The 27,863-nt window shown below is 48.9% G+C and overlaps 1 protein-coding gene across 8 annotated transcripts in view; it reads left to right on the top strand.

The window, feature by feature from the left end:
- Positions 1–27,051, top strand: part of CSNK1E (casein kinase 1 epsilon) — a 63,672-nt gene extending 36,621 nt beyond the window's left edge. For 4 of the 8 annotated variants that reach the window (XM_020982598.2, XM_020982599.2, XM_020982597.2 and 1 more), the window contains 10 exons: positions 322–432; positions 697–845; positions 5,249–5,477; positions 12,587–12,757; positions 14,583–14,731; positions 20,851–20,911; positions 21,612–21,804; positions 22,147–22,286; positions 24,794–24,859; positions 25,426–27,051. In XM_020982598.2, the coding sequence (XP_020838257.1) occupies positions 322–432; positions 697–845; positions 5,249–5,477; positions 12,587–12,757; positions 14,583–14,731; positions 20,851–20,911; positions 21,612–21,804; positions 22,147–22,286; positions 24,794–24,810 (1,220 nt within the window). In that variant the 3' untranslated portion in view covers positions 24,811–24,859; positions 25,426–27,051. Of the gene's footprint in view, positions 1–321; positions 433–696; positions 846–5,248; positions 5,478–12,586; positions 12,758–14,582; positions 14,732–15,445; positions 15,526–15,640; positions 16,122–20,850; positions 20,912–21,611; positions 21,805–22,146; positions 22,287–24,793; positions 24,860–25,425 lie in introns of those variants that run through there. The other 4 variants (XM_020982601.2, XM_020982603.2, XM_020982602.2 and 1 more) reach the window with 4 other exon arrangements.
- The last annotated feature ends 812 nt before the right edge of the window (positions 27,052–27,863 follow it).

Here is a 27,863-nt window from a genome sequence, read left to right as displayed (position 1 = left end):
TTCCTTGTTCTAAGGCCTCTCCCAGCTCTGACATCATCTGTTTAAGGCCCCTCCCAGCTCTGATGTTTTCTGTTCTAAGGTTCCTTCCCATCTCTGGCATTCCCTGTTCTAGGGTCCTTTCCAGCTCTGACATTTTCTGTTCTAAGGCCCCTCCCAGCTAGGACATTCCCTGTTCTAAGGCCTCTACTAGCTCTGACATCATCTGTTGAAGGCTCCTCCCAGCTCTGCCATTCCCTGTTCTAGGCTCCCTCCCACTTATGTTCCAAAGCCGCGGTCCCATCCTGTCCTTCTGACCATAGCCCACCTTGCTTGCCTCCTCAGGTGCCAACATTGCTTCCGGGGAGGAGGTGGCCATTAAGCTGGAATGTGTGAAAACGAAGCACCCCCAGCTGCACATTGAAAGCAAGTTCTACAAGATGATGCAGGGAGGAGGTGAGTGGGCCCCGGAGCGGGTACATGGCCTCTGCTGAAGGTGGTGGAGGCGCCACAGTGAAGGGGAGACCTGGCCCTCGTGTGACCTTGGGCGAGGTGCCGGCTCCTCTGCACTCCTTCTGTGTACGTCTAGAAGGCCTTGATAAAGGGGATCTCCAGGTCTGTGTCTCAGGGCTTGGGACTCCTCTGCGCTTGGTGGGGAGAGTCGGGGCTCCCATCGGCAGGGACCTTGGAGTGATGCTCTTTCCCCTCTGCCCCTCACAGTGGGGATCCCCTCTATCAAGTGGTGCGGCGCGGAGGGGGACTACAATGTCATGGTGATGGAGCTGCTGGGCCCCAGCCTGGAAGACCTTTTCAATTTCTGCTCCCGCAAGTTCAGCCTCAAGACCGTCCTTCTCTTGGCCGACCAGATGGTGAGTTCGGGTCTCTGCTGAAACCCCATCCCCCTTCCTCCTCACGTTTGTTGTCATCTCCTAAATCATTGGCTTGGAGTTGGCATAGCGGACTCCTGTGCCCTCCTCCCTCTTCAGTCTTCCTACCTCACTCCCCACACGTACTCTGGCCCAGTGACCCTGGCGTCCTGGCTGGTCCGCAAACAAGCAAGACGCTCCATCTCTCGGCTTTGGGCGTTTTCTCTGGGCCATCCACCGTGCCTGGAACGCTCTGACTACTGAGCTTCCTTTAAGTCCTAACTAAAATCCCACCGTCTACAGGAAGCCTTCCCCATGTAAGATGATAGTGGGGTTGGAAGAATCAAATGAGGGTTTTTTTTTTTCAGTATCAGGGAGACATGGGCATGTTTGTAGGCAGTAGGGAATGAGCCAGTAGACAGGGAGGGGATGAAGGTGAAAAAGAGGGATGATAGGGTGGGGCCGATCTGTTGGAGGAGAAGGGACAGAATGAGCAGGCAGAGGGGTTAGCCCTGGTAAAGAGTCAGGCCACCTCATCTTGTGAGGCCAGGCATCTAGTCTAGACCCCTCTCATTGTAGAGTCCAGGAAGTGGGACTCAGAAAAGTTGTGACTTGCCCAAAGCCACACAGCTACCTGGAATTTGATCCCAGGTCCTCTGTCTCCAAATCTGGTAGGTTTCCCAACGTGCCGTGCTATCATTCATGAACCTGTTCATGACTTCGCATGGGTTTCTCTAGTGAATGGAGAATAAAAATCGGATGTCAAGGGATTGACACAGAGTGATGAAACAGATTGCAAATTTTTGAGAAGCTAGGAGTGGTGGAGAGGAAAGAAGACAGAATGGTAGCTAGCTGACATATAAAGGCCAAAGGAAGCTTTTTTTTTTAAAGGATTAGTAAGATCTGGGTGTGTTTGTAGGTAGATAGGAAAGAGCCAGTGGCAAGGGAGGGAGTGAAGAGGCATGAGAGAAAGGCAGTGGTGACTGATCTGGGAAGGGCGGGAGGGAATTGGGGACAAGATGGGAAATAAAGGGTGAGATCTAGTGGGTAATGGGAAAAACCCATCTCTGGTGACTGGCATCCAGGAGGAAAGAGGCTGCTGATGCCATCTGAGGGACAGAGGAGGAAAATCCTACTGGATGTTCTCCATTACCCTCAGTGGAGTGAGATGGTGTGTGGGTGTGTTGGCAGCCTGGCTTTGGAGCAGTCGCTGTGGGGAACGAGATGCAAAGGGGATAAAGATAGAATGAGAGGCCCCGTAGCTTGGGGTGGTAGAGAGCTGACCCCAGAGCAGAAAGACCCAGGTTCAAGTCTTGCCTCTGAAACATCCCGGCTGTGTGACCCTGGGCAAATTACTCAACAATCCTCCAGGAAGCTCTCCTGAGCAGGTCCTAATCTGTATGGGTAGAGACAATTTCCTTACTAGGAACTCCCCGTACCAATGAAATCCCAGGTTCAATGTAAAAAAGTAGGGGGCAGAGGGGACAGAAAAGGAACATGACTGATTTAAATAACAACCCGGATGAGGAAGTGCATCAGATAAGTCCTATTTTGCAGACTTCTCCAAGGACTCTCAGCAAACTTAGATGGAGTATGATGGAACAGGTTGTTGGGGACAGAATGTCAGAGGGCTTGTCAACACAAATGTTGACATCTCCACGCATAGTGGCAGGGGATTATGTGGAGAAGACTGTGAACTAGTTGGAATTAGTTGGGAGAATGACCCAAAGGTCAGTAGAAGCCAAAAGCCAAGATGGAGAGAGGACCCAAGCTGATCTTATAGGACCTGGATTCCGATCCCGCCTAGATGCTTACTCTCTGTGTGACCTTAATTAAGCCAGTCATATCCCTGGAGAGAGTATCAAAGGGGAAAGATAATGAGTTCCCTTTCAGGCATGTTGAGTTTAAGATGTCTACAATTTCCTCATCTCTGGACCAGATGGCCTCTGGGGATTCTCCCAGCTCTGTGATTTCATACATGTGTAATTGTGGGCAAATCTCAATCTTCTCTCTCTCTCTCTCTCTCTCTCTCTCTCTCTCTCTCTCTCTCTCTCTCTCTTTTTTTTTCCCAGTGAGGCAGTCAGGGTTGAGTGACTTGCCCAGGGTCACGCAGCTAGTGAGTGTTGTGTGTCTGAGGCCAGATCTGAACTCAGGTCCTCCTGACGCCAGGGCCGGTGCTCTATCCATTGTGCCACCTCGCTGCCCCTGGGCAAATCTTTTAACCTTGTAGGGCCTCAGTTTCCTCTTCTGTAAAAGGAAAAGGCTGGACCAGATGGCCTCTGAGGAGCCTTCCAGCCCTAGATCACTGGTCCTATGATCTCATGCTTTTGAAAGAGGAAAGTTTGTTGAGTAATGATGGAAGGCAAATGTTCTGGAGTGTTTGTGGGGAGTCCATTGAGGGAGAAGAAGTAGCCTCCCATGGGGAGGGTTGCTGGGATGTGATGTCCTCAGGGGAAGCAAGGTTTGGGGTAAAAGGAGGGGGTGGGGGGCAGCTAGGTGTCACAGTGGATAGAGCACTGGCCCTGAAGTCAGGAGGACCTGAGTTCAAATCCGACCTCAGACCAAACACTTGACACTTAACTAGCTGTGTGACCCTAGGCAAGTCACTTAACCCCAATTGCCCAAAAAAAAAAAAGTAGGGGGTGCAAGGGGCATGCATGTGGGTAGCCTGATGCCTCCAGAGAGGGAAGTGACTAAGGGCATCCAGCCAACAATTGGCAGAGCCCAGAGCCCAGAACCACTGTTTTCTGACCCCTAGTCTAGGGCTCTTTATCTTACAGAGAGGGAGATAACACAGAACAAGCCAGAGGACCTAGGAAGGAATCTCTGATCTTCTACTTTCCAAAGAGTGCCATCTTGGGCAGATGACTTCCGCTCTCTGGGCCTTGGTTTCCATTTTCTTTTTTTTTTTAAATGTTATATTTTTATTTATTTTGCTAAACATTTCCCAATTATATTTTTTATTAATTTATTTTTATTTATCAATAATCACTTCCATAAGCTTTTGAGCTTTAAACTTTTCTCCCCCTTCCTCCCCACCTCCCTCCCTACACGAGGTGCAATCTGATATAGGCTCTACATATATATTCCTATTAAACATATTTTCACATTAGTGATGTCGTAAGTAAGAATTAGAACCAATAGGAGAAACCAACAAGAAGAAACAAAACAAAACAGAAGAAAAAAAGTAGCAAACAGTATGCTTTGATCTGGATTCAAACTCCATGGTTCTTTCTCTGGATGTGGATAGCATTTTCCATCATGAGACCTTTGGAGATGTCTTAGATCTTTGCACTGCTGAAAAGAGCTAAGTCTATTAACGTTAGTCATCGGACAATGTGGCTATTACTGTGTACAACGTTCTCCTGGTTCTGCTCACTTCACTCAGCATCAGTCCATAAAATCTTTCCAGGTTTTTCTGAAGTCAGCCTGTTCATCATTTCTTATAGCACCATAGTATTCCATTACATTCATGTACCACAACTTGTTCAGCCATTCCCCAATGGATGGGCATCCCTTCAATTTCCAATTCTTTGCCACCACAAAAAGAGCTGCTATAAATGTTTTTGTACATTTCCCATTTGTATGATCTCTTTGGAATACAGCCCAAAGGTTTCCTTATTTTTGAAATGGAGATACCACCGAGAATCAGGGGGACCTGAGTTCAAATCCATCCTCAGACACTTATTGGCAGTGTGACCCTGGGCAAGTCACTTCACCCTGTTTACTTCAGTTTCCTCATCTGTAAAATGAGCTGGAGAAGGAAATGGGAAAACCAGTCTAGTATTTCTGCCAAGAAAACCCCAAGTGGGGTCCCAAAGAGTCAGACATGACTGAAATAACTGAACAACACCCCAGTCCTCCCATGTAAATCACTTTGCAGAGCTTAAAGAGGCAGATAGGGAGTGCCATGGTGCACACAGTGCTAGACAAAGTGTATGTAGTATTTCCTAATGTGTGTGTACTGTTGTCTCCTCCTCCAACAGAGTGTAAGCTCCTTGAGGGCAGGGTCTATTTCATTTTTTTAAAAAAAACTTTGTGAGGTCTGAGAAGATTGTTAGCAGCAAAAGCGAATGTAGAGAGCTTCCTGGAGGAATTAGCATCTGAGTTGGATGAGTTGACTGAGTAGGAGTTCAGCTGACAAAGAAAGGAAAAGAGGACATTCCAGGTATAGAGTCAGCCTGAGCTAGGACCCAGAGGCAGGACAGTATATGGCCTTTCAGAGGACAGAGTAGAGTTACTGGAGGCATTCCATGACAATCGCTATGAGAGGAGGGGAGAGCGATGGTGGGGGCAGATCTTTCCCTGACCTGGTCTTATATCAATTGGTGCCATTTTCTTGCCCTCCCCCAACTCCTTGGAATTGAGCACTCACAGTTACCACCCTTCTCTCCTTCCCTCCCCAGATCAGCCGCATTGAGTACATCCACTCCAAGAACTTCATCCACCGGGATGTGAAACCTGACAACTTCCTCATGGGCCTGGGCAAGAAGGGAAACCTGGTGTACATCATCGATTTTGGCCTGGCCAAGAAATACCGGGACGCTCGCACCCACCAGCACATCCCCTACCGGGAAAACAAAAATCTGACTGGCACTGCCCGCTACGCTTCCATCAACACCCATTTGGGCATCGGTGAGTGACCTGAACTGGGTGGTCCTCTTGGGTCCACGTGGACTCTAAGCTGGAGCTGTGGACTTGAGCCCCCATCATAGTGGTACCATTTATAGCACTAACAACAGCAGTGGTAGTTAGTATGAGATATATGTCGTCCTTATCATCCTATCTGCTACTGGAGTTGTCCTGAGGCTGCTTTAAACGACCCTAGAGTGAAGCAGCTTATGTCCCAGTATTCTTAGTCAGTCATAAAAAAGAGTCATTTTATCTACCTTTGCAACAGTCCACAGAACATTAAATTTAAAAGAGTAGCAGGGGCAGCTAGGTGGTACAGTGGATAGAGCACTGGCCCTGGAGTCAGGAGGACCTGCATTCAAATCCAGCCTCAGACACAAAACACTTACTAGCTGTGTGACCCTGGACAAGTCATTTAACCCCATTGCCTAACCAAAAAAAAAAAAAGAGAGAGAGAGAATAGCAGTAGGATTCACTTGTTCCAAGCCTGCTTCCATCTGAAATCTATTGGAAAAGATGAAAATGAAAGAAATATTGTGTTTTGAAATTGGCAAAATGCTTTAAATGTTGTTTTATTTGAGCCTTAAGCACAAGTATCATTTCCCCAATTTATAGATGAAGAAACTCAGAGGTTAAATGACCGACCCATGATCACACAACTAGTGAATGTCGGAGGCTGGCTTTGAACCTGGGTCCCTCCTGATTCCAAGTCCAGCACACTCCAGTACAGTCTGCCGCCTCTCTCCCACTATTTGCAGGGTCTCTATAACTAGATGTCTCTTTGAGCAAACTCGAACTAAAAATGGAGAGGACGAAGTCATCAGGAAGGGATTCTTCCTTTTGCCTTAAGACTCATTGCAAGGTTGCTTGAAATAAGAAATTTCTTGGGAACATTTAAAATAGCTTCTATTTATCAAAATGTATTGTATTCTTCACATTCCAGTCACATATTTGAATGCTACTGGGCCTCAGTTTCCTTGTCTGTAAAATGAGGGTGTTACATGACAGGTATGTTACAATGAGGATCTTTTTCATGTTATAGGGATTAGACGGTGCACAAAGCCCTTTCCAACTCTTGAATCCTAGGCTCCAACTGGCTGATCTCTAAGGTCTAGGACGATGACCCCCATGAGTACAGGATCCTCGGCTAGGCCTACAGAAGGGATTTAAGCAAAAGCACAGGGCAGGTCCTTCCCTGCCCCAGAGCACCTTCTTTCTAGTCCTAGGAGTTAACTAGCTCAGTTTGACCGATGAGAAAACTGAGGCCCAGAGAGCGGAAATGACCTGTCTAAAGTCACAGGAAGTCATTGGCAGGGCCGAGAAGTAAGGAGGGGGATGAGATGAGCACTTGAACCCCTCAGAGTAGAAACCAGTGTGGACTTGAGCTAGACTGTGAGTGTTGGGGGTGAGGAGAAAAGCAGAGGAGGGAGAGTTCTGGGGATCAGGCTTGAACCAGAGCAGGAGGGGAAGAATTCTTGGTACCCATAGGTTGGTATCCACCTTTCTATTGTGGGAAAAGTCAAGTTATGAACCTACCTTGCTAATGGAGCTGGAGGAAACCGTTGGAATGGATTCAGATTCTCCTCTCCTCCATTATTGTCATTAAATAATACTTCATGCAAGTCCACAGGCATCTGTACCTTTGTTGGCGTAGGCTTTTCCTCCTCTGACACAGCTCAGGGCTCCTCTCTTCCTGTGCCAAGAGATGTCTCTTCATGGGAGCCTAGGCAAGGACCTCAGAGTCCGATCTCTTTGTGACTAGGGTCACTTGCCCAGTATCACAGATCATAGGATTCTGGCTCTAAGTCTAGAAGGGTCCTCAGAGATCATCTGGTCACTTCACAGAGGAAGAAACTGAGGCTCAGACAGGTCCAGTGATCTGCCCAAGGTCATTGGAGTCAGATTCAGAGAGGGGAGGGGCTTCAAAGGTCATCAAACCCACTGCCTTGTTTTATAGCTGAGGCATCTGCCCCCCCACCACTTATGCCTGTGCTCAACACAAGAAAGATGAGAAGGGAGCTGCCCAGGGTCATACAGCTGGGAGATAAGCAGGGTCTTTTAATGATGGGGCTTGTGCTCTTTCTACATCACAAGAGCTGCAGAGTGGAGAGGAGGGAGCACTGGAATGGAAGACAGAGGGCTTGGCTCTGCCTTGTGCTGCCTGTGTGACTTTGGACAAGCCACATTGCCTCTCTGTGTCTCAGTCTCCTCTGAGGCAGCTGGTGATGCAATGGTTAGAGCTCCAGGTCTGGAGTCAAGAAGACCTGAGTTCAAATTTGGCCTCAGACATCTATTATGATCTATGGCAAGTCACTTAACCTCTATTGGCCTCAGTTTTCTCAACTATAAAATGGGGATTAAAACAGAATCTCCCTCAAGGGGTTTTTGTAAGGATGAAATGAGATATTTGCAGAGCACTTAGCACAGTGCCTGGCACATAATAGGGGCTATATAAATGGGTTTTCCCTTCCCTAAACCTAGGGATCTAGTCTATATCCTGGATTTAGGGTCCTAAATTATAGATTTAAATTATAGAAATTATAGATCGTAATCCAAATCTTTCTCCCAAGCCCCATTAATCTTTTTATTTTTCTTCCCCAACTAATATAACTTCTTGAGTGTATATTGACTCTTCATTCATTCACCTAGCTGTCATGGTGGACAGAGAATAGGACGTGTAGTTAGAAAGACCCAGATTCAAATTCAGCTTCAAACACTTCGTAGCATGTGGCCAGAGCCAAATCACCTCTCTTAGCTCCAGTTTCCTCATCTGTAAAAGTGGGATAATGGACAGGATCCAAACTGTTCGGGGCTCAAGGGAGCCCATAGGGTGCTTTGCAATCCTTGAAGCACAGCCAGAATGTTAGCTGTTGTTCTGCAAATGCCTGTCATTTCTATTAAACAAGCATTTGTTTTAAAACAAAGCAATAACTCCTCTGTGTTGGAATGTTAGCCTCCAGCCCTGACCTTAAGGGATTTGCAATATCAGAGTAGGGAGGAAAGACCCAGATGCCCACAGTGTGAATCACCACCTGCTAAAGACATACTGTGGGGCAAGGAAGCGTGCTAAGTTCAGGTAAAGAAGAGCTCATTTTTAGCTGCCAGAAATCGAGGAAGGCTTTGTAAGCTGGTGGTATTTGAGCTTGACCCAGAACAATAGGTGGGATGGTAATGATACGGGAGGGTAGGGGAGATTTTCCATGCATAGAGAACAGCACGAGCAAAGATATGGCGGCTGGAAAAGTTTGGACATTTTCAGGGGATAGTAAGTTATTCCATGTGAGTGGAAGTCTGTATTACATTGCAGACTGTTGCTGTCCAGTCATTTCAGGTGTGTCTGACTCTTTGTGGCCCCATTTGGGCTTTTCTTGGGAAAGATACTGGCATGGTTTGCTATTTCTTTATCCAGCCCATTTTACAGATGAGGAAGTTGAGGCAAACAGGGTTAAGTGTCAACTAGTGAGTGTCTAAGGGCCACATTTGAACTCATGAAAATGAGTCTTCCTGATTCCAGGCGTGGCGAATGTTGGAAAATCAGTTTGGAGCCCCATTTCTGGAGGGCCTTGAATACCAGGTCAGCGAGAAAAGTTTCATGAGGTGAAGAGTTTGGACTTGATTCTGTAGTTCACAAGGAGTCATTGGGGGTCTTTGAGCAAGGGAATGTTGGGGTCGTGGGAGGTTGAGCTGGCAAGATGGATGGAGGCCAGTGAAGGTGACTGAGCACCTACTATTTGCTCTGTCCTCAAGAATCCTGCAGAACAATTACACTCATGTGTAAACACACTCTTACGTGATGCTACTATTAATGTACCGTTAAAGAATAGTACAAGGCAGCATAATTGGGCACCCAAAGAGCTGTGGTCCAGACTGTTGATGAATGGAGGAACTCTGGGGAGGGGAGACCTCACTATGGCCTGGGCTGAGCAGGGAGGGCTGCTGTGTCACAGAAACCCTCAGGACCATCTGTCCAGACTGTTACAATGGCGTCCTTCCAATGGGACTTTGCACCTCCCCTATTCTCTCTTCTCCAACCCATTCTTTCTCTCACCGCTATATGGACTTACCTTATGCGAAGAAATAGTTGGGTCACTCCTCTGCTCAAAAGTCTTCTATGGCTCTCTGCTACCTTTTAAGTAAAGTTCAGACTGCTTTGACTGGCATTTAAGAGCTTCAATAATCTGCTAACTTTTCCAACCTATATGGCAATAGATTTATATTTGAAAAAGATGAGTTTGAGGTGCCACTTGGGACTTGTGGGCATGTCAAATGATAAATCATGGATATACAGAATCTCAGGTTCATAGATAACTAGAGCTGGAAGGGCCGCTAGAGGACATTTAGGCTGTCCATGCTCCTATTTTACAGATGAGGAAACTGAGGCCCAAGCAGGAGAATGACTTACCCAAGGTCATGCAGGTAGTAAGTAGCTGAGCTGGGATTCTGACCCAGACCCCATCTCTCCCAACCCAGCCATCTTCTGAATTGGCATCACCTTTTGACAAGTGGTCCTTCAGACCCTTGCTTAAATCAGTCCAGCCACAAGCATTTATTAAGCACTTACTGTGTGCATTATATTAGGAATTGGGGATACAAAGACAAAAATAACCCACATGAAGTGATTGAAGTTCATTCAGTGCTTACTGTGTGCCAGGCTCTATGCTAAGCACTAGGAGTTTGCATTAGGTCATTACAAGGCCACCAGGTTGAGGACAGTGGAAGGTCTGTGGCTGGCATGGTTGGGTAATGGGCAAGGGGACTAAGAAGGGGCCAGCAGCCCCTAGCTCTTTCAGGACATAGAAGAGGGAAGCCCAGACCACCTGATCTCCTTCCCCACTGTGATCCTGTAATAATACGCGATGCACTTCGGGTTTATGGGTGTGTTTACATTCTATCTCTGGTGGGCCATCCATCTCCCAACCAGAGGAAGCAGCCAAAAGGGATGGAAGGAAGGCTTGAGGAGGTGTTGGGGGAGCTGGACCCTAGATCCAGCCCTGGGGCTAACTCAGCTGTGGGACTTTGGGGCAAATCCTTTTACTTCTCAGTCTGTTCATCTGTGAAAAGGGGATAACAACCTATCTCACAGGGTTACTATGAAGCTAAAGCAAGATCATGTATGTAAAGCCTTGCCAAATTTTAATGTGCTGTATAAAAGTCATGATCATGGTGATGATGATGTAAAAAGCGGGGATTGGACCAGATTAATTTAACAGACATATGTGTGCCTACTTGGGACAGAACACTGCACTAAATTCTACGGGAAACAGAAGGCTTAGATAAGACAGTCCCTAAGTTCATAGAGCATGTAGTCTAGTAAAATCTGAATTCAGAGAGTACCCTGTGCAACCACATCGGTCTTTCTGGATTTCTCTCTCTTTTTTTGTTGTAAGGCCCCTTCAAGCTTAGACACATTAGGATTCTAACTTAACAATAAGTCAATAATAATTAGTTAATAAACCTGTCCACCTCCCTCCATATTTCCTAACCTGGACCATAAATAGTGACGCCAACCCAAGATCCATTGGGTCTTACTGGCCTGATATTTGCTGTTCCGAAGCCTACGCAGATGAGGTCTGGGCTAAGCTAATCATTCATTCCTCTATCCTAATTTTTTTATTTCTTTTTTTTTTATTTAACAAAATTTTATTTTCTCTCCCTTTCACTTTCCCCCAACTGGGAAAAAAGAGAAAAAACAAAAACAAAACCTTCATAATAAATATGCAGAGTCAAGCTGAACAAATTCTCACACATTCATTAAGTGCCTACTACATGCATAGCCCTATACTTGGTTCTGAGGGAAGCACAAAGGCATCCCTGCCCTTCACAGAACTTACAGCCTGGGTGGGGTATAGAATACGTACACAGATAATTGCAACATGAGTCAGAACAGGATGCTCGCCATAGGAGAGGAAATTCAAAGGAGGGAGAAATCACTTGTAGCTATGGAGATGAGGATCAGGGAAGGAGGGTTCTCCTTCCTGGAGGAGCTGGCCCCTGAGTTTAGCCTTGAAGGATAGATATAGAATTTTGATATACTTAAATCAGGGGTAGGGGCAAGTGTAAGAATGACATGAACAGAGATGTGGAGGCTAGAAAGGGCAGGGCTTGTTGAGGGAATGTAGAGTGGCCCAATTTAACTGGATCACAGAACATGTGTGTGTATATGTGTGTGTGTGTTTGTGTGTATGTATATATAGTATGGATCTATATATATATGCATAGATAGATAGATATAGATAAATATAGATATGGATGGTATGGGTTAAGACTGGAAGGGTAGATTAGGACCACTCTAGGGAAGGAGCCTTGAATGCCGGGTTGAGAAGTCTAGGTTTTGTCCTAGGCAGTGAGATTAAGCAATGGGGACTGTAGAGAATTTTGGAGCGAGGGTGTGTGAGGAAGGGCCTGTACATCAGAAGGATTGCACTAGAAGAGAGAAGGAGGGAAGGAGGGAGGGAGAGGGAAGAGAGAGAGAGAGAGAGACAGAGAGAGAGAGAGAGAATTAGGCAATCACTTAGCTCTTACAGTAGTCCAAGCAAGAGGAAATGAGGGCTTGAAGTGGGGTAATGGGCACGGGAATGAATGACATCACCCCTGCCCCAGACTGTGTTGAAACCTATACAGGGCTTCATAAGTGGGGTTTGGGTCTTCCTTTATTCATTCAGCAAACACAGCTTAGTGCTGATGTTGGTGGTGGGCATAATACAGTGCCCCCAGCTGGGAATTAGAGGCAGGCTGACCTGTGCCACTCTCCCCTACCCCTACCCAGTCAGAGAGGCTGCAGAGGGGGTTCCTGCATGTACTGAGAGGTTGGACTAAATGACCTCTAAGGTGCCTCCTCCTGAGATTGCAGGATTCCAGGAGGCATGAAAAAGAGGAATGGGGAGTGTCCAGATTAAGCTGGGACCTTGCCCCTGGATACTCTGCTCAGCTACTAAGAAGTATCTGAAATGAGATTCAAACCCAAGTCTAGCCATGCTGCCTCTTTGCGATGACAGATTTAAAATGGCGGCTCCATTGGCTTCTGCTTCCTGGGGCCTCTGATGTTTCCCGTCTTTGCTCCCTGGCTATGTGAGCTGGTCTCTGACTGTCTTCTTCCCTCTGTCGCCCTGCAGAGCAAAGCCGCCGTGATGACCTGGAGAGTTTGGGTTACGTGCTTATGTATTTCAACCTGGGCTCCCTGCCCTGGCAGGGTCTCAAAGCAGCTACCAAGAGGCAGAAGTATGAACGTATTAGTGAGAAGAAGATGTCCACACCCATCGAGGTCCTTTGCAAAGGATACCCCTGTAAGTAGCCCTAGCGCCTGGAATCAAACAGTCAATGAACCAACAAGCATTAATGAAATCACTACTACATGCCACGGACTGTGCTGGGGGCTGGGGATACAAGATGAAAGTGGATCACCCCCTGCATTCAGCTTCCATTCTAAAGAGAGAGAGAACACAGGTATAGAGGTAAACTACGTCTATAGTGCTGTCCGAGGTGCTGACAACTTTCGTGCTCCCTGCGTGACCCAAGGCCACCAGCTTGAGGACAGTGGAAAGTCTGTGGCTGGCATGGTTGGGTAGTGGGCAAGGTGAGTAAGAAGGGGCCAGCAGTCCCTAGCTCTTTCAGGGACACAGAAGAGGCTCCTAAGCTCAAATGTGACAGCCCTGACGACTTCAGAAATCCTTCGTGAAGGAGAATCAATCAAGATTTATTAAGCTTCCACTCTGTATCAGGAGCTAAACTAGGAGCTGGATATACAAGTACAAAGAATGAGGCAATTCCTACTCACAAGGATCTTACATAATTTAAAAAAAAATTTAATTAACAAAAAAACTCTATTTTCTCTCCCTCCCGCCCTTCCCCCCTTGGAAAATGAAAAACAAAGTCAAATCTCTTGTAACAGATCTATCTAGTCAAACAAAAACAAAAAAACAAAAAAACAAGAACTTTACATTGGTGATGTCCAAAAATGTCGGTCTTATTCTGCAGCATGAGTCTATCGCCTCTCTCGGGAGGTGAGAAGGAGGTTTTGTCTTTCAAATGGGGGACATAGCAAGTACATATAACAGTGTATGTAAGCATTAGAGTGAAGGAGGCCATGTAATGCCTCTTTCAGTCCTGAATCTAAGCTCCTCAGAGCCCATTAACAGAGGCACCTTCTTAACACTAGAATTAGCAGAGCAAGGGGCTATCTTCAGAGGCATCAGGCGGTTCCCTCCCCAGCAGTTCTTTTTGCCAGTGAAATCACACGTTTGGCCTTAAAAAGACATTAAGTTGCCTTCTCAATGAGTTGGGGAGGAGCTGGAGGGAGCGAGACAATTTGGAACTGAAAAATAATATTAAAATATTAATTTTAGTATTTAAAATAAGTAGTACTTAAAATGGCAAACAAAAAGAAAAGAAAATAGAAATACATTAAGGCCAAACTGGGTGACTTTAGATATATCTGTGACAGTGACCAGTGTTCACAGCTCTGACAAGACTGTCTCTTATCTAGGCTAAATCTGAAGGGAGCTGATAGCCAGGTCAGGGTTCATCGGTCAGTCAGTAGTCAACAAGCATTTATTAAGTGCCTACTATGAGGGCCTGAGTTTAAATCCAGCTTCAGATGTTTCCTTGGCTGCATGACCCTGGGCAAGTCACTTAACCTTGTTTGCCTCATTTTCCTCATCTGTAAAATGATCTAGAGAAGGAGAAGGCAAACCACTCCAATATCTTTGCCAAGAAAATCCCAGGTGGGGTCATGAAGAGTCAGACATGACTAGAAATGACTGAACAAGACTGTGTGCCAGGTGCTGTGCTCAGGCGAAAAAGACAGTCCCTGCCCCCAAGGAGCTTGCAATCTAATGGGAACAGAGATAACATACAAAATTAAATACAAACAAGATACATACAGAATGAACGAAAGGGGTAGTACACAGGGGACAGCTTCCCCCCTGCCCTTAATCCTGACCCCTCCCCTGCCCTGATTTAGAGATTAAAATATTTTTAGGAAAGATGGTTTGGGCAGTTATGTAACTCACTGCCTCAGAAGCCTCTCTCTGCCCCAGAACAGGAATACTTTGTTGGCTGGGAGAAGATATCTCACTGTTTCTTCTCTTGTCTCCCTTCCCTGTCTCCCAGCTGAATTCTCCACGTACCTCAACTTTTGCCGCTCTCTCCGGTTCGATGACAAGCCTGATTACTCATACCTGAGACAGCTCTTCCGGAACCTCTTCCACCGTCAGGGCTTCTCCTATGACTATGTCTTTGACTGGAACATGCTCAAATTCGTGAGTCACCCCCCACCCTTTCCCTCTTCCTGAGTGGCGGCTCTCGGCCATAGGAGCTAGTGGAGAGATATGGGAGGTGGTCTGGTGGTCTTGAGGTCTGTGGCGGTAGGTAACAACAGCAGAAGCAGCAGCATGCTTCTGGGTACGGCTTGGCTGGGCGCGCCCATCCCTTCTCCACTCCCCCTTGTCCCAGCGAGAGGCAGCATCAGTGGGGGCCCAGAGGGTAGGTGGCCCCCACTGGGGTAACTGCTGTCTCTGTCAGCAGGGCCAGGCTAGAGACGGAGCTGACGTCCCGTCTCCTGCTCATCCTGCAGTCCAGGGACCGAAGAGCTGGCTTCTCTCCCTTGACCCCTCTCATGCCTCTCGCTGGGGGGGTTGGGGGTACCTTGGGAGCTGCCTCACCACCTTCCTCGCCGCGGCCCTGCTGCTCTCCTTCCTATTCCCCGTGGCTGCTGTCCACGCTGCATTGCGTGTGGCCCTCTTCCCCCCAGCCTCCCTCGCTGACAGCTAGGATGCCAAGAGCATCTCTCCTTTCCTTCCCCCCCACGGTTGGGGGGGAAGGCCAAGCGCCATCCCTCGGGATATATATTCTGGCATGGCTGCCATCTTGCCTTCGCTGGAAGGGGCTTCTAGGGGTTCTTGACTAGGGTGGGGACTGCTTTAGGACTTCCAAAATCCCCATGTCTTGTTTCTTCTGAATCTCTTCCGGGAAAGGGAGCTACCTCAGGACAGTCTCATTCTTTCGAGAAAGAAGTCAGCCCACACCCAGGCCACTCGGGCCAACCTATGTACTGGTAAGGACCTGTTGGCTCGGCCTGCCCTTGGCTTCTATTGATTATTTCTCAGTGGTCTTGTCCCAGGTACCAGGCAGCTGAGCTCCCCCACTTTGTGCTCTGTGTCCCCTTCCAGGTGCCCAACGCCCCTGGGCACCCCGTGCCATGCAGACCAGCAGGTGGAGGAGGTTGAGGAGATGGAGGAGACGGGCCACCTTAGCCACTGGCCGGTGGTCTGGACCCCAGGGCCCCAGTTCTGACCTCACGGAGGCACCGTGAGTGCAAAGCTGAGAATGTCTACTAAACCAGGACGTGTGGATAACGCCCAGGCTGGGGCCAAAATGTGACCAAGAGAGCAAGCCAGGAATGGGGCCCTCCAGCCCCGGGGGCCCGCCCCGCCCCAAGACAGTGACAGAGCAGAGGTGATGGGGACGAGTTGTCTTAGATAGTCCCTAGGAGGGCATCCCGAGCCAGTACTCCGACCTGCCCAGAGAGTTGGGCTGAAGGTGGAGATGACCGAAGGGGGACGCCAGATGGGACCTGACTGCCATATTGATGGCCTGCCAGTGATCTCTGTACCGAACCTGAGCTCATTAAAAAGGCCTCTTCCTTACTCATCTGGCCGTGACTGTCTTTTAATGTTGTCATTGCCAAGTGTTACGGGACTGCTCTCCCTGCAGGACAGGTCTCCTGTCCCCTCCTGGCTGATTGCATCCTGACCCATCCCCTCCGGGGACGCCCACTTCTCCAGCTCCTCTTTTCTGCTTAGACATTTAGTTAGCACCTGCTGTATGCAGACGGCAGTGATAGACGATCCTTACCACTATCAGTGGTCTCATTCTGACTCCTTTTTGCCTCGCCCTCATGGCCTGGGCAGCAGCCTGGCATTCCTCTCGCCAGTCAGCTTTTTTTGTCCCAAATGAGGGACAACTGAAGTACTTCATGGTAGGAAAGGCACACCACGCAGTGAGCCAGAAATGGGGGGATATTGCCATGGGGTCTCCAAACTGCTGTTTGCCACTTCCCCCTCAAACTTTGCAGGCCTTCTCAGTAGCTACATCTCTTTGATTCTTCCAGAGCCAGAAGCTGGAGATTCAGAAGAGGGTATAGGCTTCTCATCCATTCAACCGAGGGGTCATGGGTATAGAAGGCATGCAAAGGTCTTCTCCTAGGAGGTCGTGTGAGTGTGTGTGTGTGTGTGTGTGCACGCGCGCGTACGTACATGTGTGCCATCTTTTCTTCCTTGCTATCTACAAATCAATCACAAATTCCCAAGACATCAACACCTTTCAGGGACCATGAGAAATTCCAGCCTGGACGTCACACCACACCATCACTAGCCATTCCAGAAGGGTTCAAACCGCTGTGACTCTCTGCTTGACCTGGCAAGAGCCACGACTTCTGGGACAGAACCCTTAGGAGTCACAGAACGTCAGAGTGGCCAGTGCAGATCAGAAAGGAACCCCAACTCTAACATGCTTGATAGAGTGAAGACTCCAAGGAGGGAGAGCCCATCCACCACTTCTTGAGGCTATCCATTCAAAGAAGAAGGGAAAGGGGGATCCCTGCTAAGCTTCCTTGGAGAAGGTGCTCATGCTGGGACTCTCCCTTTCTCATCTGTCACTGGGATATCAGACCAGATGAGGCAATGACTCCCCCTCGACCTCAGACCTTCAGTTTGGTGGCATCTCTTGGGAAGGTTGGTGGGACCATCTACACCCACTCTTCCATGGCCACTTTCTTGCCGTGGCCCTGTGGCTGGGCCTTCTACAAGTGTCCACTTTATCTTGGATTTGGCTGCCGTGAATGGATCCCCCACCACTGTTGGCCGTAGTGATTTGGAAGATTCTCTGTGTGGGAAAGGAGAACATCTTCAGAAAACAAGTTGAAGTAAGTCATCCCAGGGACCAACAGAGAACCCCTCTGCAACATCCCTGAGGAGTGGTTATCCAGCCTTTGTCTGAAGACCTCCAGTAATGGAGAGCTCAGTACCTATCAAAGAAGTCACTCTACTTCGGGGCAGTCCTGAGTATTAGCATCTTTTTCACTGAAGGACAAGTGGGTGGAGCCTCTAACCATTCTTGTTCTGCGTTGTGGGGCAAAACGGAACAAGGTTAATCCCTTTTTTGAGTGACGTCCCTAGAGACACTGAGATCTCCCCTACCAAAGTCTCACTTCTCCAGGCTGCACAGCCCAGATTCCTCAGAACCCATCTCTATTCATACCTGGGTGATGATGGAGGGTGGAGACATCTGTGGATGGTGTGATCTCCATTCTTCCCACTATTCTTTTCACCCTTCCCTGGACGTGGTCCAGTCTCTTAACGTCCTTCCTAAAATGGGCCTAGGGCTTCCTAGGTCTGATCCAGGCAGAGTTCAGCAGGACACTCACCTTCCTGGTTCTACTAAACTCTGGTTGCGTCTTCACCCCACTTCATCTTGGTATGCCAGAGAGAAAGAGGTCAAGATCTTGTAAGCAGCTGGCCCCATGGGACACAGAGTGCTGGGCCTGGAGTCAGGAAGACCAGTATTCATATCCTGTCTTAGATGCTTACTAGCTGGGCGACCCTGGGCAAGTCACTTAACCTTTTGCCTCAGTTTCCTCATCTGTAAAATGGGAATAATAATGGCGCCTACCTCACAGGGCTGTTGTGAGGAGCAGATGAGATAACATTTGTAAAGCGCTTTGCAAACCTTAAAGTACTATCTAAATGCTATTAGTAATAGTAGTAGCAGCAGCAGCAACAGTAGTAGTAGTAGTGGCGGTAGTGGTAGCAGTAGTAGTTGTTCTGTTATTTTCTTGTTACTGTGTCATTGTCTTGGCCCACCATTTTGAAAAGTGCAGAAGTTTAGAGATGGATGTGATCACACCCTCACTTGGAGCCTGAAGGGTCTTTCACTCTGGTATTGTCTCTTAAAATTCAAGTTTCTATTTCTTCACTTTCCTTTCTTCTTCCTTCTTTCCCTGAGCCTGGAAAAAGAGGCCAGGGTTAATTCAACCCTAAATCTGGTCTGGAGAATAGACCCGGCGACTAAAATTCAGAAGTGGCTAGATGCCAGCCGCTGAAGCCCAGGAACCTCCGACTTAAAGACCCGATGCTCTGCAAACTGTGTGTACTCTGAGATCCTCCAGGGCAAAGAGCAGGCTCTCCCTGAGGAGGGGTGAGGAAGAGTGATGCTTGACCCTTGGAGGGAGGGGTCCGGCTCACTTGGGAGGTCCCTTTTTACTGGGAAAGCCTAAGCTTCTCTGAGGCAATTTGCGGCACTTTTCCAGCCTCCGGCTCTTCCTCCTCATTAGTTGTGTGGCTATCAGAAAAAGCTGTATTTGGAGTCCAAATACCTGGGTTTGAGTCGTGGTTAAATCATTTCTTACCTGGGTCACCTTGAGCAAGGCTTTTCTCCTCTCCGGGGTCCATTTACCCCACTCTGCCAAATTTAGGGGTTATATTACAGGGTCTTTAGGCCCCTTCTAGCTCTAGCCTTGCTCCGCCCTTGTCTGGGACACCTCCACCGTTAAGCCTTGTTGACTTTGGATGGGATTTTTGAGAAGGGTGAGGGCTGAGTGGGGCAGGAAGGTGAGTATTATCTGAATCTTTCTCCTTTAGGGTAGAATTTTTAAAAATTGCTTCTCCATTTGTCCTGGGCTCCCCACACTTATTTCTGGTAACTTCTATTTCCACGCTCCGTCAGTAGCTGCTGCTGAATCAGTAACACCCCCTGAGAGGGGGGTCTGAGTCGCTGCTCATGGGACCAAGGGCTTTCTCTGCTTCCCTTTGGAAGCCTGGCAGAGCAGATGTGAAAAGGTATTTTTGTTAGGAAAAAGGCAGGGAGAAGAAAGGGAGTTTGGGGAATGACAGAACATGGGACACCATGTTCCATGGAATTCCTCATCTCTAGTGGTCCCATCAGTGAGGGAGAGCAGGGAGGAATTCAGGTAGCATCCTGGCCTTCCCCTCAGCAGGGATCCTTGGAGCTCCCTCTTTCCCTCCCCCAGTAAATCAAGAACTGCTTGTAGCAACCAATAAGCACTTATTAAACACCTACTGTGTGCTAGATTCTATTCTAAGCACTGGGAATACAAAGCAGAAACAGTTCCTGCCTTCAAAAAGCTTGCATTTTCTCAGAGGAGACAGAATTTACATACATAAATATATAGAGAATTAATGGGGGGGGGAGACAGAGAGAAAGAGGAGAGAGAGAGGAGAGAGAGACAGAGAGAGAGGAGAGAGATTACTAGCAAGTAGGAGGGGCTGAGGAAAAATCTAAGGAGTTGATGGTACTTGAGCTCAGTTCTGAAGGAAGGAAAGGATTCTACAAGGCAGAGGGAGAACCTTCCAGGCATGGGGGATGATTAGTGCAAGACCTAGAGATGAAGGTGGAGCGTTGTGTGGGAGGAGCAGGAAGGCCAGTCTGTAGCTCCACACCTGATGGATCTCTAACACGCATCCTTTTACTGAGGTTTGCTGGGGTTCCCAGCACGGAGAGGGGCGGGGCTGGCAGTAATAGGCATGCCCCCCCCAATCAACTCACACACCTCTGCCTGGCAACGCCAAAGTGTGGGGCTGGGGGGGGGGAGGAGAGAAGGGACAGGACGCAAAGCAGATGGGGCATCTCCAATCAGTGATCACCGAGACCAGCAGGCCTTTCCTGTGGAGTTCTGGGCTTCTGAGAGTCTGGGCCTCCGGGATTTCCCTTGAACCCAGGAGCACCCTGGGGTGCTCCTCCCACCACCTGGGGAGGCCTGGTATCCTAGGGCCTTGGAGAGTTTTGCCTGCCTCAGAAAGATCCCACTTGGATCTCTGGTCTAGATGGAAATGTCCACCAGATAAAGGGGAAGCTGCTTTTTTGGTCGCTCTGAAGTGGAGTTTTGGGGGTGTCGTCATGAATTAATAAAGGAAGGGTGTGGTTTTTTCCTCATTGCTGCTTATGTAGCATTTGGGTAGAACGTCTTATGTACTTGTAAATTGTTAACCCCACACACTAGAGACAGCATAGTCTAGTGGATAAGGGAGCTGGTCTGGAAGCCGGGAAGACGTGGGTTCGAGTTCCACCCCTGGTCATTTCTCATTGTCCACACACAACTTTTTAAGACTGACTTGCAGAGAAGGTGCCAACCTGCATTGGTGGAGGGACGTTCCTCGTTTGAGAGTTCCCTATACCAGTGAAAGTACAGGTGTAGTCCCTACCCCTGTGTCCAGGGAGGGGGCAGCGTCCCTTGCCTCTTCCCTGGGAGCTGACCAACAGGTTCTACTCATCCCCTCCCCTCATGCCCCCACTGTGACTCTGGGATTGAAGGTGTGTATATGTGTATCCCCCCCAACTCAGCCTTGAGCTCTCTCCTCTACAGATGCGGCCCCCTTCCAGTCAGCCCCCTGCCCTTCCCTGCGCTGCGCCCCGGGACCAATTAGGTAACTTGCAGTCACTGGCTCTGCGCTCAGCTCTCTGGCCTTTCGCTCTTTTTCTCCCCTAAACCTTGTCTTAAAAACTGGGGAGACAGCTGCTGAAGAGCAGCGCCCAGGGGACTTCACGGCCACTTCAGCCTTTCTCCTCCCTCTCGATTCCCCAAGAGCAATCCCCTCTGCTTCCTAGGGGCTTCTGGGTGGTCCCACCTGGCTCAAGCCATCAGCTGGAGGTCGCCCTTTCCACGGCTAGGTAACAGGAGTCACGGCTTGGACCAGAGCCACTGTGGAAAGGGATACCATTCTGAAGCCCCTAGGAAACAGAGAGATTGGATGGGGTGGGGCACGACAGAACCCCGCCCCGCCCCCTTCTGCCTTTTACTTGGGACTTTCTCGACTTCCTCCTTCATCTCCTCATGCTCCTTCTCTCTTCTGGCTTTGCTCTGAGAAGAGCTGGGTTCAAATCTTGGTTCTGCCTCTTATAACTTGCGTGATCTTGGCAAGTCACTGCCCCTTTTCTGGGTCTCCGTTTCCTTCTCTATACAATGAGGGATTGGACAAGATGGTCTCTAAGGTGCCTTCCGGAACTCAAGCTGGTGATCCTCCCTTGCCCACCACTCTGGTCTGGGGGCTGATGCTGCTCTTTCTTCGGGACGATGCCAATCTCTCCCTATCCCTGTTCTGTCATCCCCTCCCCCTCCCCCCGCAGGGTGCGGCCCGGAACCCCGAGGATATGGACCGAGAGCGGCGGGAGCACGAGAGAGAGGAGAGGATGGGACAGTTGAGAGGATCTGCTACGCGGGCGCTCCCCCCAGGACCCCCTGCTGGTGCCGCTGCCAACCGCTTGCGCAACGTGGCCGAGCCCGTGGCTTCCAACCCAGCCTCCCGCATCCAGCAAGCTGGTGAGGCTGGGGGCTGGGAGAGGCTGCGGGGCGGGGCCGGGATCCTAGGATCAAAAGTGGAGAGTCAGAAGGGACCTTCGCAGTCCTCAGCTCCCAGAGAGGACAAACGATTTGTCCGTTGACAAGCATTTATTAAGCACTCACTATATACAAGGTACTGTTCTAAGTGTAAGACATACAAAGAAAGACAAAGACATAATAAACTCTTGCCTAGGGTCACCCAACCGGTAAGTGTCCGAGACAGGATTTGAACCCAAGCCTCCCCGACCTCAAGTCCGTTGCTATCCTTCCTTCCGCCTCTGGGCGGTGGTCAAGAGCATCCTTTCTTTTCTCCTTCTCTAGGCAATACTTCTCCCAGAGCGATCTCACGGGTAGACAGGGAGAGGAAGGTGAGTATGAGGTTACACCGAGGAGCCCCGGCCAACGTCTCCTCCTCCGACCTCACAGGACGCCAAGAGGTGTCTCGGATTTCTGCATCACAGGTGAGTGGATGTCCATGCTTCACGCATCCATCCACCCATCCATCCATTTATTCGTTTGTTCATTTATTCATTCATTTGTTCAACAAGGTTTTATTGAAGGACTTAACCAGCCTTTATGAAATGCCAGGCACTGTGGGAGGTGCTGATGGGGAAAAGACAGAAAGGAAGTCCTCCTGGCCTTGGAGGAATTTACATCCTGCTTGGATAGAATGTAAAACACAGGAGGATAAATGAAAGATAGATACCAAGTAATTCCCAGCATGGAAGGCATCAGCAAGTGGGGGGACCAGGAAAGGCTTTGACCTGAGCTGAACATTCAAAGGAAGTGAGAGCTGCTGAGAAGCAGAGAGTGCCTGAGGGAGTGGAATGTGTACTAAGTCTGGAAAGATAAGTTGGGGGCAGATGGTAAAGCCAATCAGGGGAGTCTGTATTTTATCCTACAGGAAATAGGAAGCCCCTGCAGCTTCTTGAGAAAGGAAGTCACATGCTCAGGCCTGGGCTTGGGAGGACAGATTTGGCAGTTGTGATGGAGTGGAAGGAGGCTGGAGATAGTGAGATCAATGAGGACTCGGGGTCCCGTCACCATGGAGGAGAGGCTGAGCTCAGGTGGCAGCTGTGTGAGGGTAGAGAAGGGACTGGAAGCAATAGATTTCAACCGATCAGATGTGAGTGGTGAGGGTGAGCTGGGAATCAAGAGTGACTGTGAGGTTATGTCCATGGGAGACTGGAAGGATAATGCTGTCTTCAACAGAAACGGGAAAGTGGAAGAAGGGCGAATTTGAGGGTCAAAGTAGTTCAGGTTCGGAAGTGTGGAGTTTGGGACATTAGTTTGCTTGTTTAATTAAATTTTATGTTTTTCAATGAATAAAAGTCTATTTTCTCTCCCTTCGACTTCTCTGTCCCCAACTCCAACATTGGGGTATTAAAAAACCACCACCACCACCACCACCAACAATAACAACACACAAGATTTTTGTAACAAATATTTATAGTAAAAAAAAAATGCCACATTGACCCTGGGGATATCGGGTTTGAAATGTCTAACAGGCAAGTGGTGATCTGGGGCTGAAGCTCAAGAGAGAGGCAGGGCTGGATACCCAGATCTGAGAGTCGTCTGCTTAGAGATGACCACTAATCACATGGGAGCTGCTGAGATCGCCAGGAAAGAGAGAATGGCAGAGAGCTCTGGGGCTAAGTATGCTAAGGAAGCAGGACCTGGCTGGTGATCCACAGAAGGAGGCAGAGGGGGAGCGGGCGGGCAGGCAGGCGGCCGGACAGCCTAGAGAGGGCAGCCACGTGGGGACTTAGGGAGGAACTCTCATCCTGGAATCTGGAGTAGCCGTCACTGTCAGGTACTGAAGAGTGGTCCAGCTGGATGTGGAAGGACAAAAAAAAAGTCCCTGGGCCTTGGTGATTAAGAGTTATCACTTACCTGGGAGGGAGAAGGAAGAAAGCACGGGATTCTCCTCTGCACACGAGGAAAGAGTAGATTCCTTCCTTCCTTCCCTCCAGTGTCAGGTGGGGAGAGAAGAGACATCCCTCCCCCGCTCCTCCTCCCCCACTCCACAGCCATTTTTAATGAGGTTGGCAGGTGCTGGGCAGCCTGGACGGAACACTGGGCTGGGTGTCCGGACAGCTGGGTTTAGTCTTTTGCCCTCACCTCATTTTAGCTTCTTGAATTAAAATCGATGTATTCCTTTAATTCTCCCACTATGTGTACTGAAATAACAGCTGACATTCATAAAGCACCTTGATTTCACTGAGTCTTCATGTCAACCCGTCAAGATAGGCGCTGCATCGATCCTCATTTTTCAAATAAGGAAACTGAGGCTCAGACAGGGAGTAGGGACTTGCCCATTGTCACAAAGCAAAGAAATGCCAGAGGTGAGATTCAAACGCAGGTCGCTCCTAACTCTAAAGACCAGGCTACTCTGCCCCCCAGCCCTAGGTAAGATCCTAAGGGGAAGCTCTAAGAGTAGCAGTGAACCTTGTCCCTGCCCTTGTGGAGCTTATAGTCTGGAAAGGCAGTGTTCTTGTTGTTGTTGTTAAGTCCTTTCAGTTGTGTTGGACTCTTCGTGACCCCATTTGGGTGGCAAAGATACTGGAGTGGTTGGCCATTTCCTTCTCCAGATCATTTTACAGATGAGGAAACTGAGGCAAACAGGGTTAAATGACTTGTCCAGGGTCACACAGCTAGGAAGTATCTGAGGCCAGATTTGAACTCATGAAGATGAGTCTTCCTGACTCCACTGAGCTACCTAGCTGCCCAGAGAAGCAATGTTACCACAGTTGATAGAGCACTGGGTATGGAGTCAGGGAAGACCTGGGTTCAAATCCTGCCTCAGAGACGCCCAACCTGTGTGACATTTGACAGGTGGGATTGGAAGTGGGCCTCAGTTTCCTCATTTGTAAAACAAGTTCAGACTTCATGGTCTCCAAGTCACCTTCTAGATCCGTCTGTAATGCATATAATCCCGTGTAATCTGGATGTCCTTACTCTCCTCCAGACAAGCGTGCCATTTGACCACCTCGGGAAGTGAGGGAAAGATGCCACCGGACCAGTGTTTGCTTAGGTAAGTCACCCTCTTCCTGGGGTGACCAAAGCCCCTGGCCCTCGCCCCTGCCCGTCTCCTCAGCCTTAGGGCCTGTTCTCTGGGCCTGTCCCAACTCCTCCATGTGGGCATCCTCCCTTCGGGAGATGGAGTTGAGCATGGGAAGAGGAGGATGAATGCTAGGGAGAGTCATCCAAAATTTATTAAGCAGCTGCCGCATGCCGGCCACGGTGCTGGTAACGGGGGATGCAAAGAGAAGTCTGAGGAAAAGACTGACCATCCCCCACCCTCTTTCCCTGGGGACATAGGCTCCAAGGGCAGGACATCTGGGCCTGCGCCAGATTGGATTTAGTAAAGCTGGACTGATTAAGTCACTACTCCCTGCATACAGCTGAGGTAAATTGACTTGCCTAAGGTCACACAGCCTGGAAGTGTTGGAAGCCAAATTGGAATCCTTTCTTAGATTCTGTTCCCTACTCCCAAGGAACTAGCGTAGTCTAGCAGAGTGGGACAGGGCGTGGACAAAGAGGCTGGGATACAGGTCAGGGGTCACTCCTAATTATTTCTCTTTCTTTGTCCCTCTACAGTGTCTTCACTGTATTTTTTCTTTTAAAAAAAATTTTAAAAAGACTTAAAAAAAGAAAATGAAAAAAAATCCCACAAAACAGACAACAGATTTTTGTTGCTATCTGGGATTTTTCTTTCTTTCTTTTCTTTTCTTTTTTCTTTTTTCTTTTTTCTTTTTCTTTTTCTTTCTTTTTTTTTTTTTTGCCAATGGAGAAGAGACACAAAGCTCCCACTGCACGACTTCTGGCCCTGGTGTCTGCCTTCCTCCCCCGTCTGCCTTCTGCCCTCCAGACCCCACCAAGGGACCCTTTTGGGAAGACACCACTCACCCCGCCTGGAGCCACGCCAAGGCCCTCCCCATGCCTGCCACCCCTGAGCAGTGGGTGGGGGTGTGGGGAGTGGGGGCTCTCCCTCTCCTCCTCCTAGCCCAGACTGGGGGGGCTCCAGTGGTCAGGGCCCCTCTGCCCTCCCACCCCACACTCCTGTTTCTGTGTCAATGTTGGTCTGAACATCCTCTGGGTCCGAGGAGCCAACCTCTGGATGAAGAGGAAAGGGAAGGCTTGGACTTGGCAGAAGCTGTCTGGATTTCATTTTGTTTTGTGAAAGTAAACTCGTGACTCCCTGAGGCCCTGACTCTGTCCGTGGGGTCTTGGGTTTCTTGGTTAGACAGGCCTCGAAGCCTCAGAAGATGCCAGCTTTCAAGGGTCACTCGTGGGGTCACTGGATGCTTGCTGACATCCTCACCCCATTCTCTCCTTAGCACTGATCTGGGGTGTCCTGGGCGAAGCTGGGGGCCTGGGCCCCTCCCTCTCTCCCTAGCCCCTGGAGCCTGGCAGGGAAGGGAAGGCAGCTGTGAGCCCGGAGCCTCAAGAGGATTTCTAGGAAGCTGGTAGGGGGGTGGGGGTGGGGGGCAGTGGTGGATGGCGTGGCTGTGGGTACGTCCGAGAGTGTGACTGTGTGTGTCTATTGGCTTTGTGTATTCTCCAGGATGAGCGTTAAGGGCCTGGCAGGGTCCCTGCAGGATGCTGTGGGACAACAGGCCCCTTCTCCCCCCAACCCCTTCACACTTCAGTTTGGTTATCCCGATTTTGATGGCCAGAAGGCCTCTCTCCTGGGCTGCCCAGGAAAGGAGAACCCAAGCCCTGCTTGGATCCAGTCCTACAGCGGAACAGGGGACATTCCCCACTCCCACCACCCTTGTTGGGGAAGAGAAATCCTTGGGAATGATTGTCAGAGACAAATGGTTTCCAGTGAACCATTGGGAGCCCCACCTGTCCGTCTGCACCCTTCCGCTGCCCTGCTCCCCGAGAAGTGGGGGGATCCAGGAGAAGATACAGTGCCCAGGGAGGAATTGGCTTTTTTTTAATGCTTTCTATTTAACACAAGTTTTTGTTTTTGTTTGGTTTTTGCGTTTGTTTTGGGCTATTTTTCCTAATTTATTTACCCCTCTTTCTCTGTCTTTTTTTTCTTTTTTTTTAACTAAAGAGTAAATCTTTTTATTACTTTGTAATTTAAAAAAATGGAAAAAAAAATACTGAAGAACTTTGGGGGGAATTTTGTACTTTTTTCCTGTGTAAATATTGGACTTTTTGGAGCTTTATTGTGGTCGTTAATTTGGAGTAATAAAGTAGAAAATAATCAAGTGACTTGGCTTACTCCCCCGACTTTTCTTCCCATCCCCTTGCTATTCTCAGGGCTAGAAAGAGGGTCCAGGGAAGAAGCCCAGAGAGGCGAGAGCAAAAGGAAGCACCAGCTGGAAAGGTGCCTTTGAGGCTTGCTGGTTGGATGCGCCCATTTTATAGATGAGAAAACCGAGGTCCATTTTGCACACATAACTGACTGGACTACTCCCTGCTCAAGAAGCTTCAGTGGTTCCCTATTGCCTCTAGGAGAAAACACAAACTTCTCTGTCTGGCATTTCTCTTTCTAGGCTCTATGTCCATTCCTCCCCAATATCCAGTAATAATAATAATAAAATAACAGCCACATGTATTATCTTATTTGGTTCCCACAACAACCTGTAAATAGGTATTATTATTATCCCCATTTTACAAAGATGTAGTCCGAATCATGGAACGGCCGGGAGGCCCAGTGCACAGAGCGCCAGGCCTGGAGTCAGGACCACCTGAGCTCAAATCCGGCCTCAGATGCTTCCTAGCTGTGTGACCCTGGGCAAGTCACTTCACCCTGCTTGCCTCAGTTTCCATGTCTGGAAAATGAGCTGGAGAAGGAAGTGGCAGACCACTCCAGTGTCTCTGCCAAGAAAACCCCAAATGGGCCCATGGAGAGACAGACTCTGAAAAATGACTGAACAATGACATGACCCTGTGCAAGTCCCTTAAACTCCCTCCATCTCAGTTTTCTCATCTGTAAAAGAAGGCTGATTATCCTTACACTCCCTGTAACACAGGCTTCTTGTGAGGAAGTGATATCATTATTGTTGTTATTGTTCATTATT

This window comes from Phascolarctos cinereus, unplaced genomic scaffold (assembly GCF_003287225.1).
Source record: "Phascolarctos cinereus isolate Bilbo 61053 unplaced genomic scaffold, phaCin_HiC Scaffold_1;HRSCAF=81, whole genome shotgun sequence".
In the NCBI taxonomy this organism is placed as follows: Eukaryota; Metazoa; Chordata; class Mammalia; order Diprotodontia; family Phascolarctidae; genus Phascolarctos; species Phascolarctos cinereus.
Note: the sequence above shows the minus strand (reverse complement) of the source record. Positions and strands in the feature narration are given on the sequence as shown.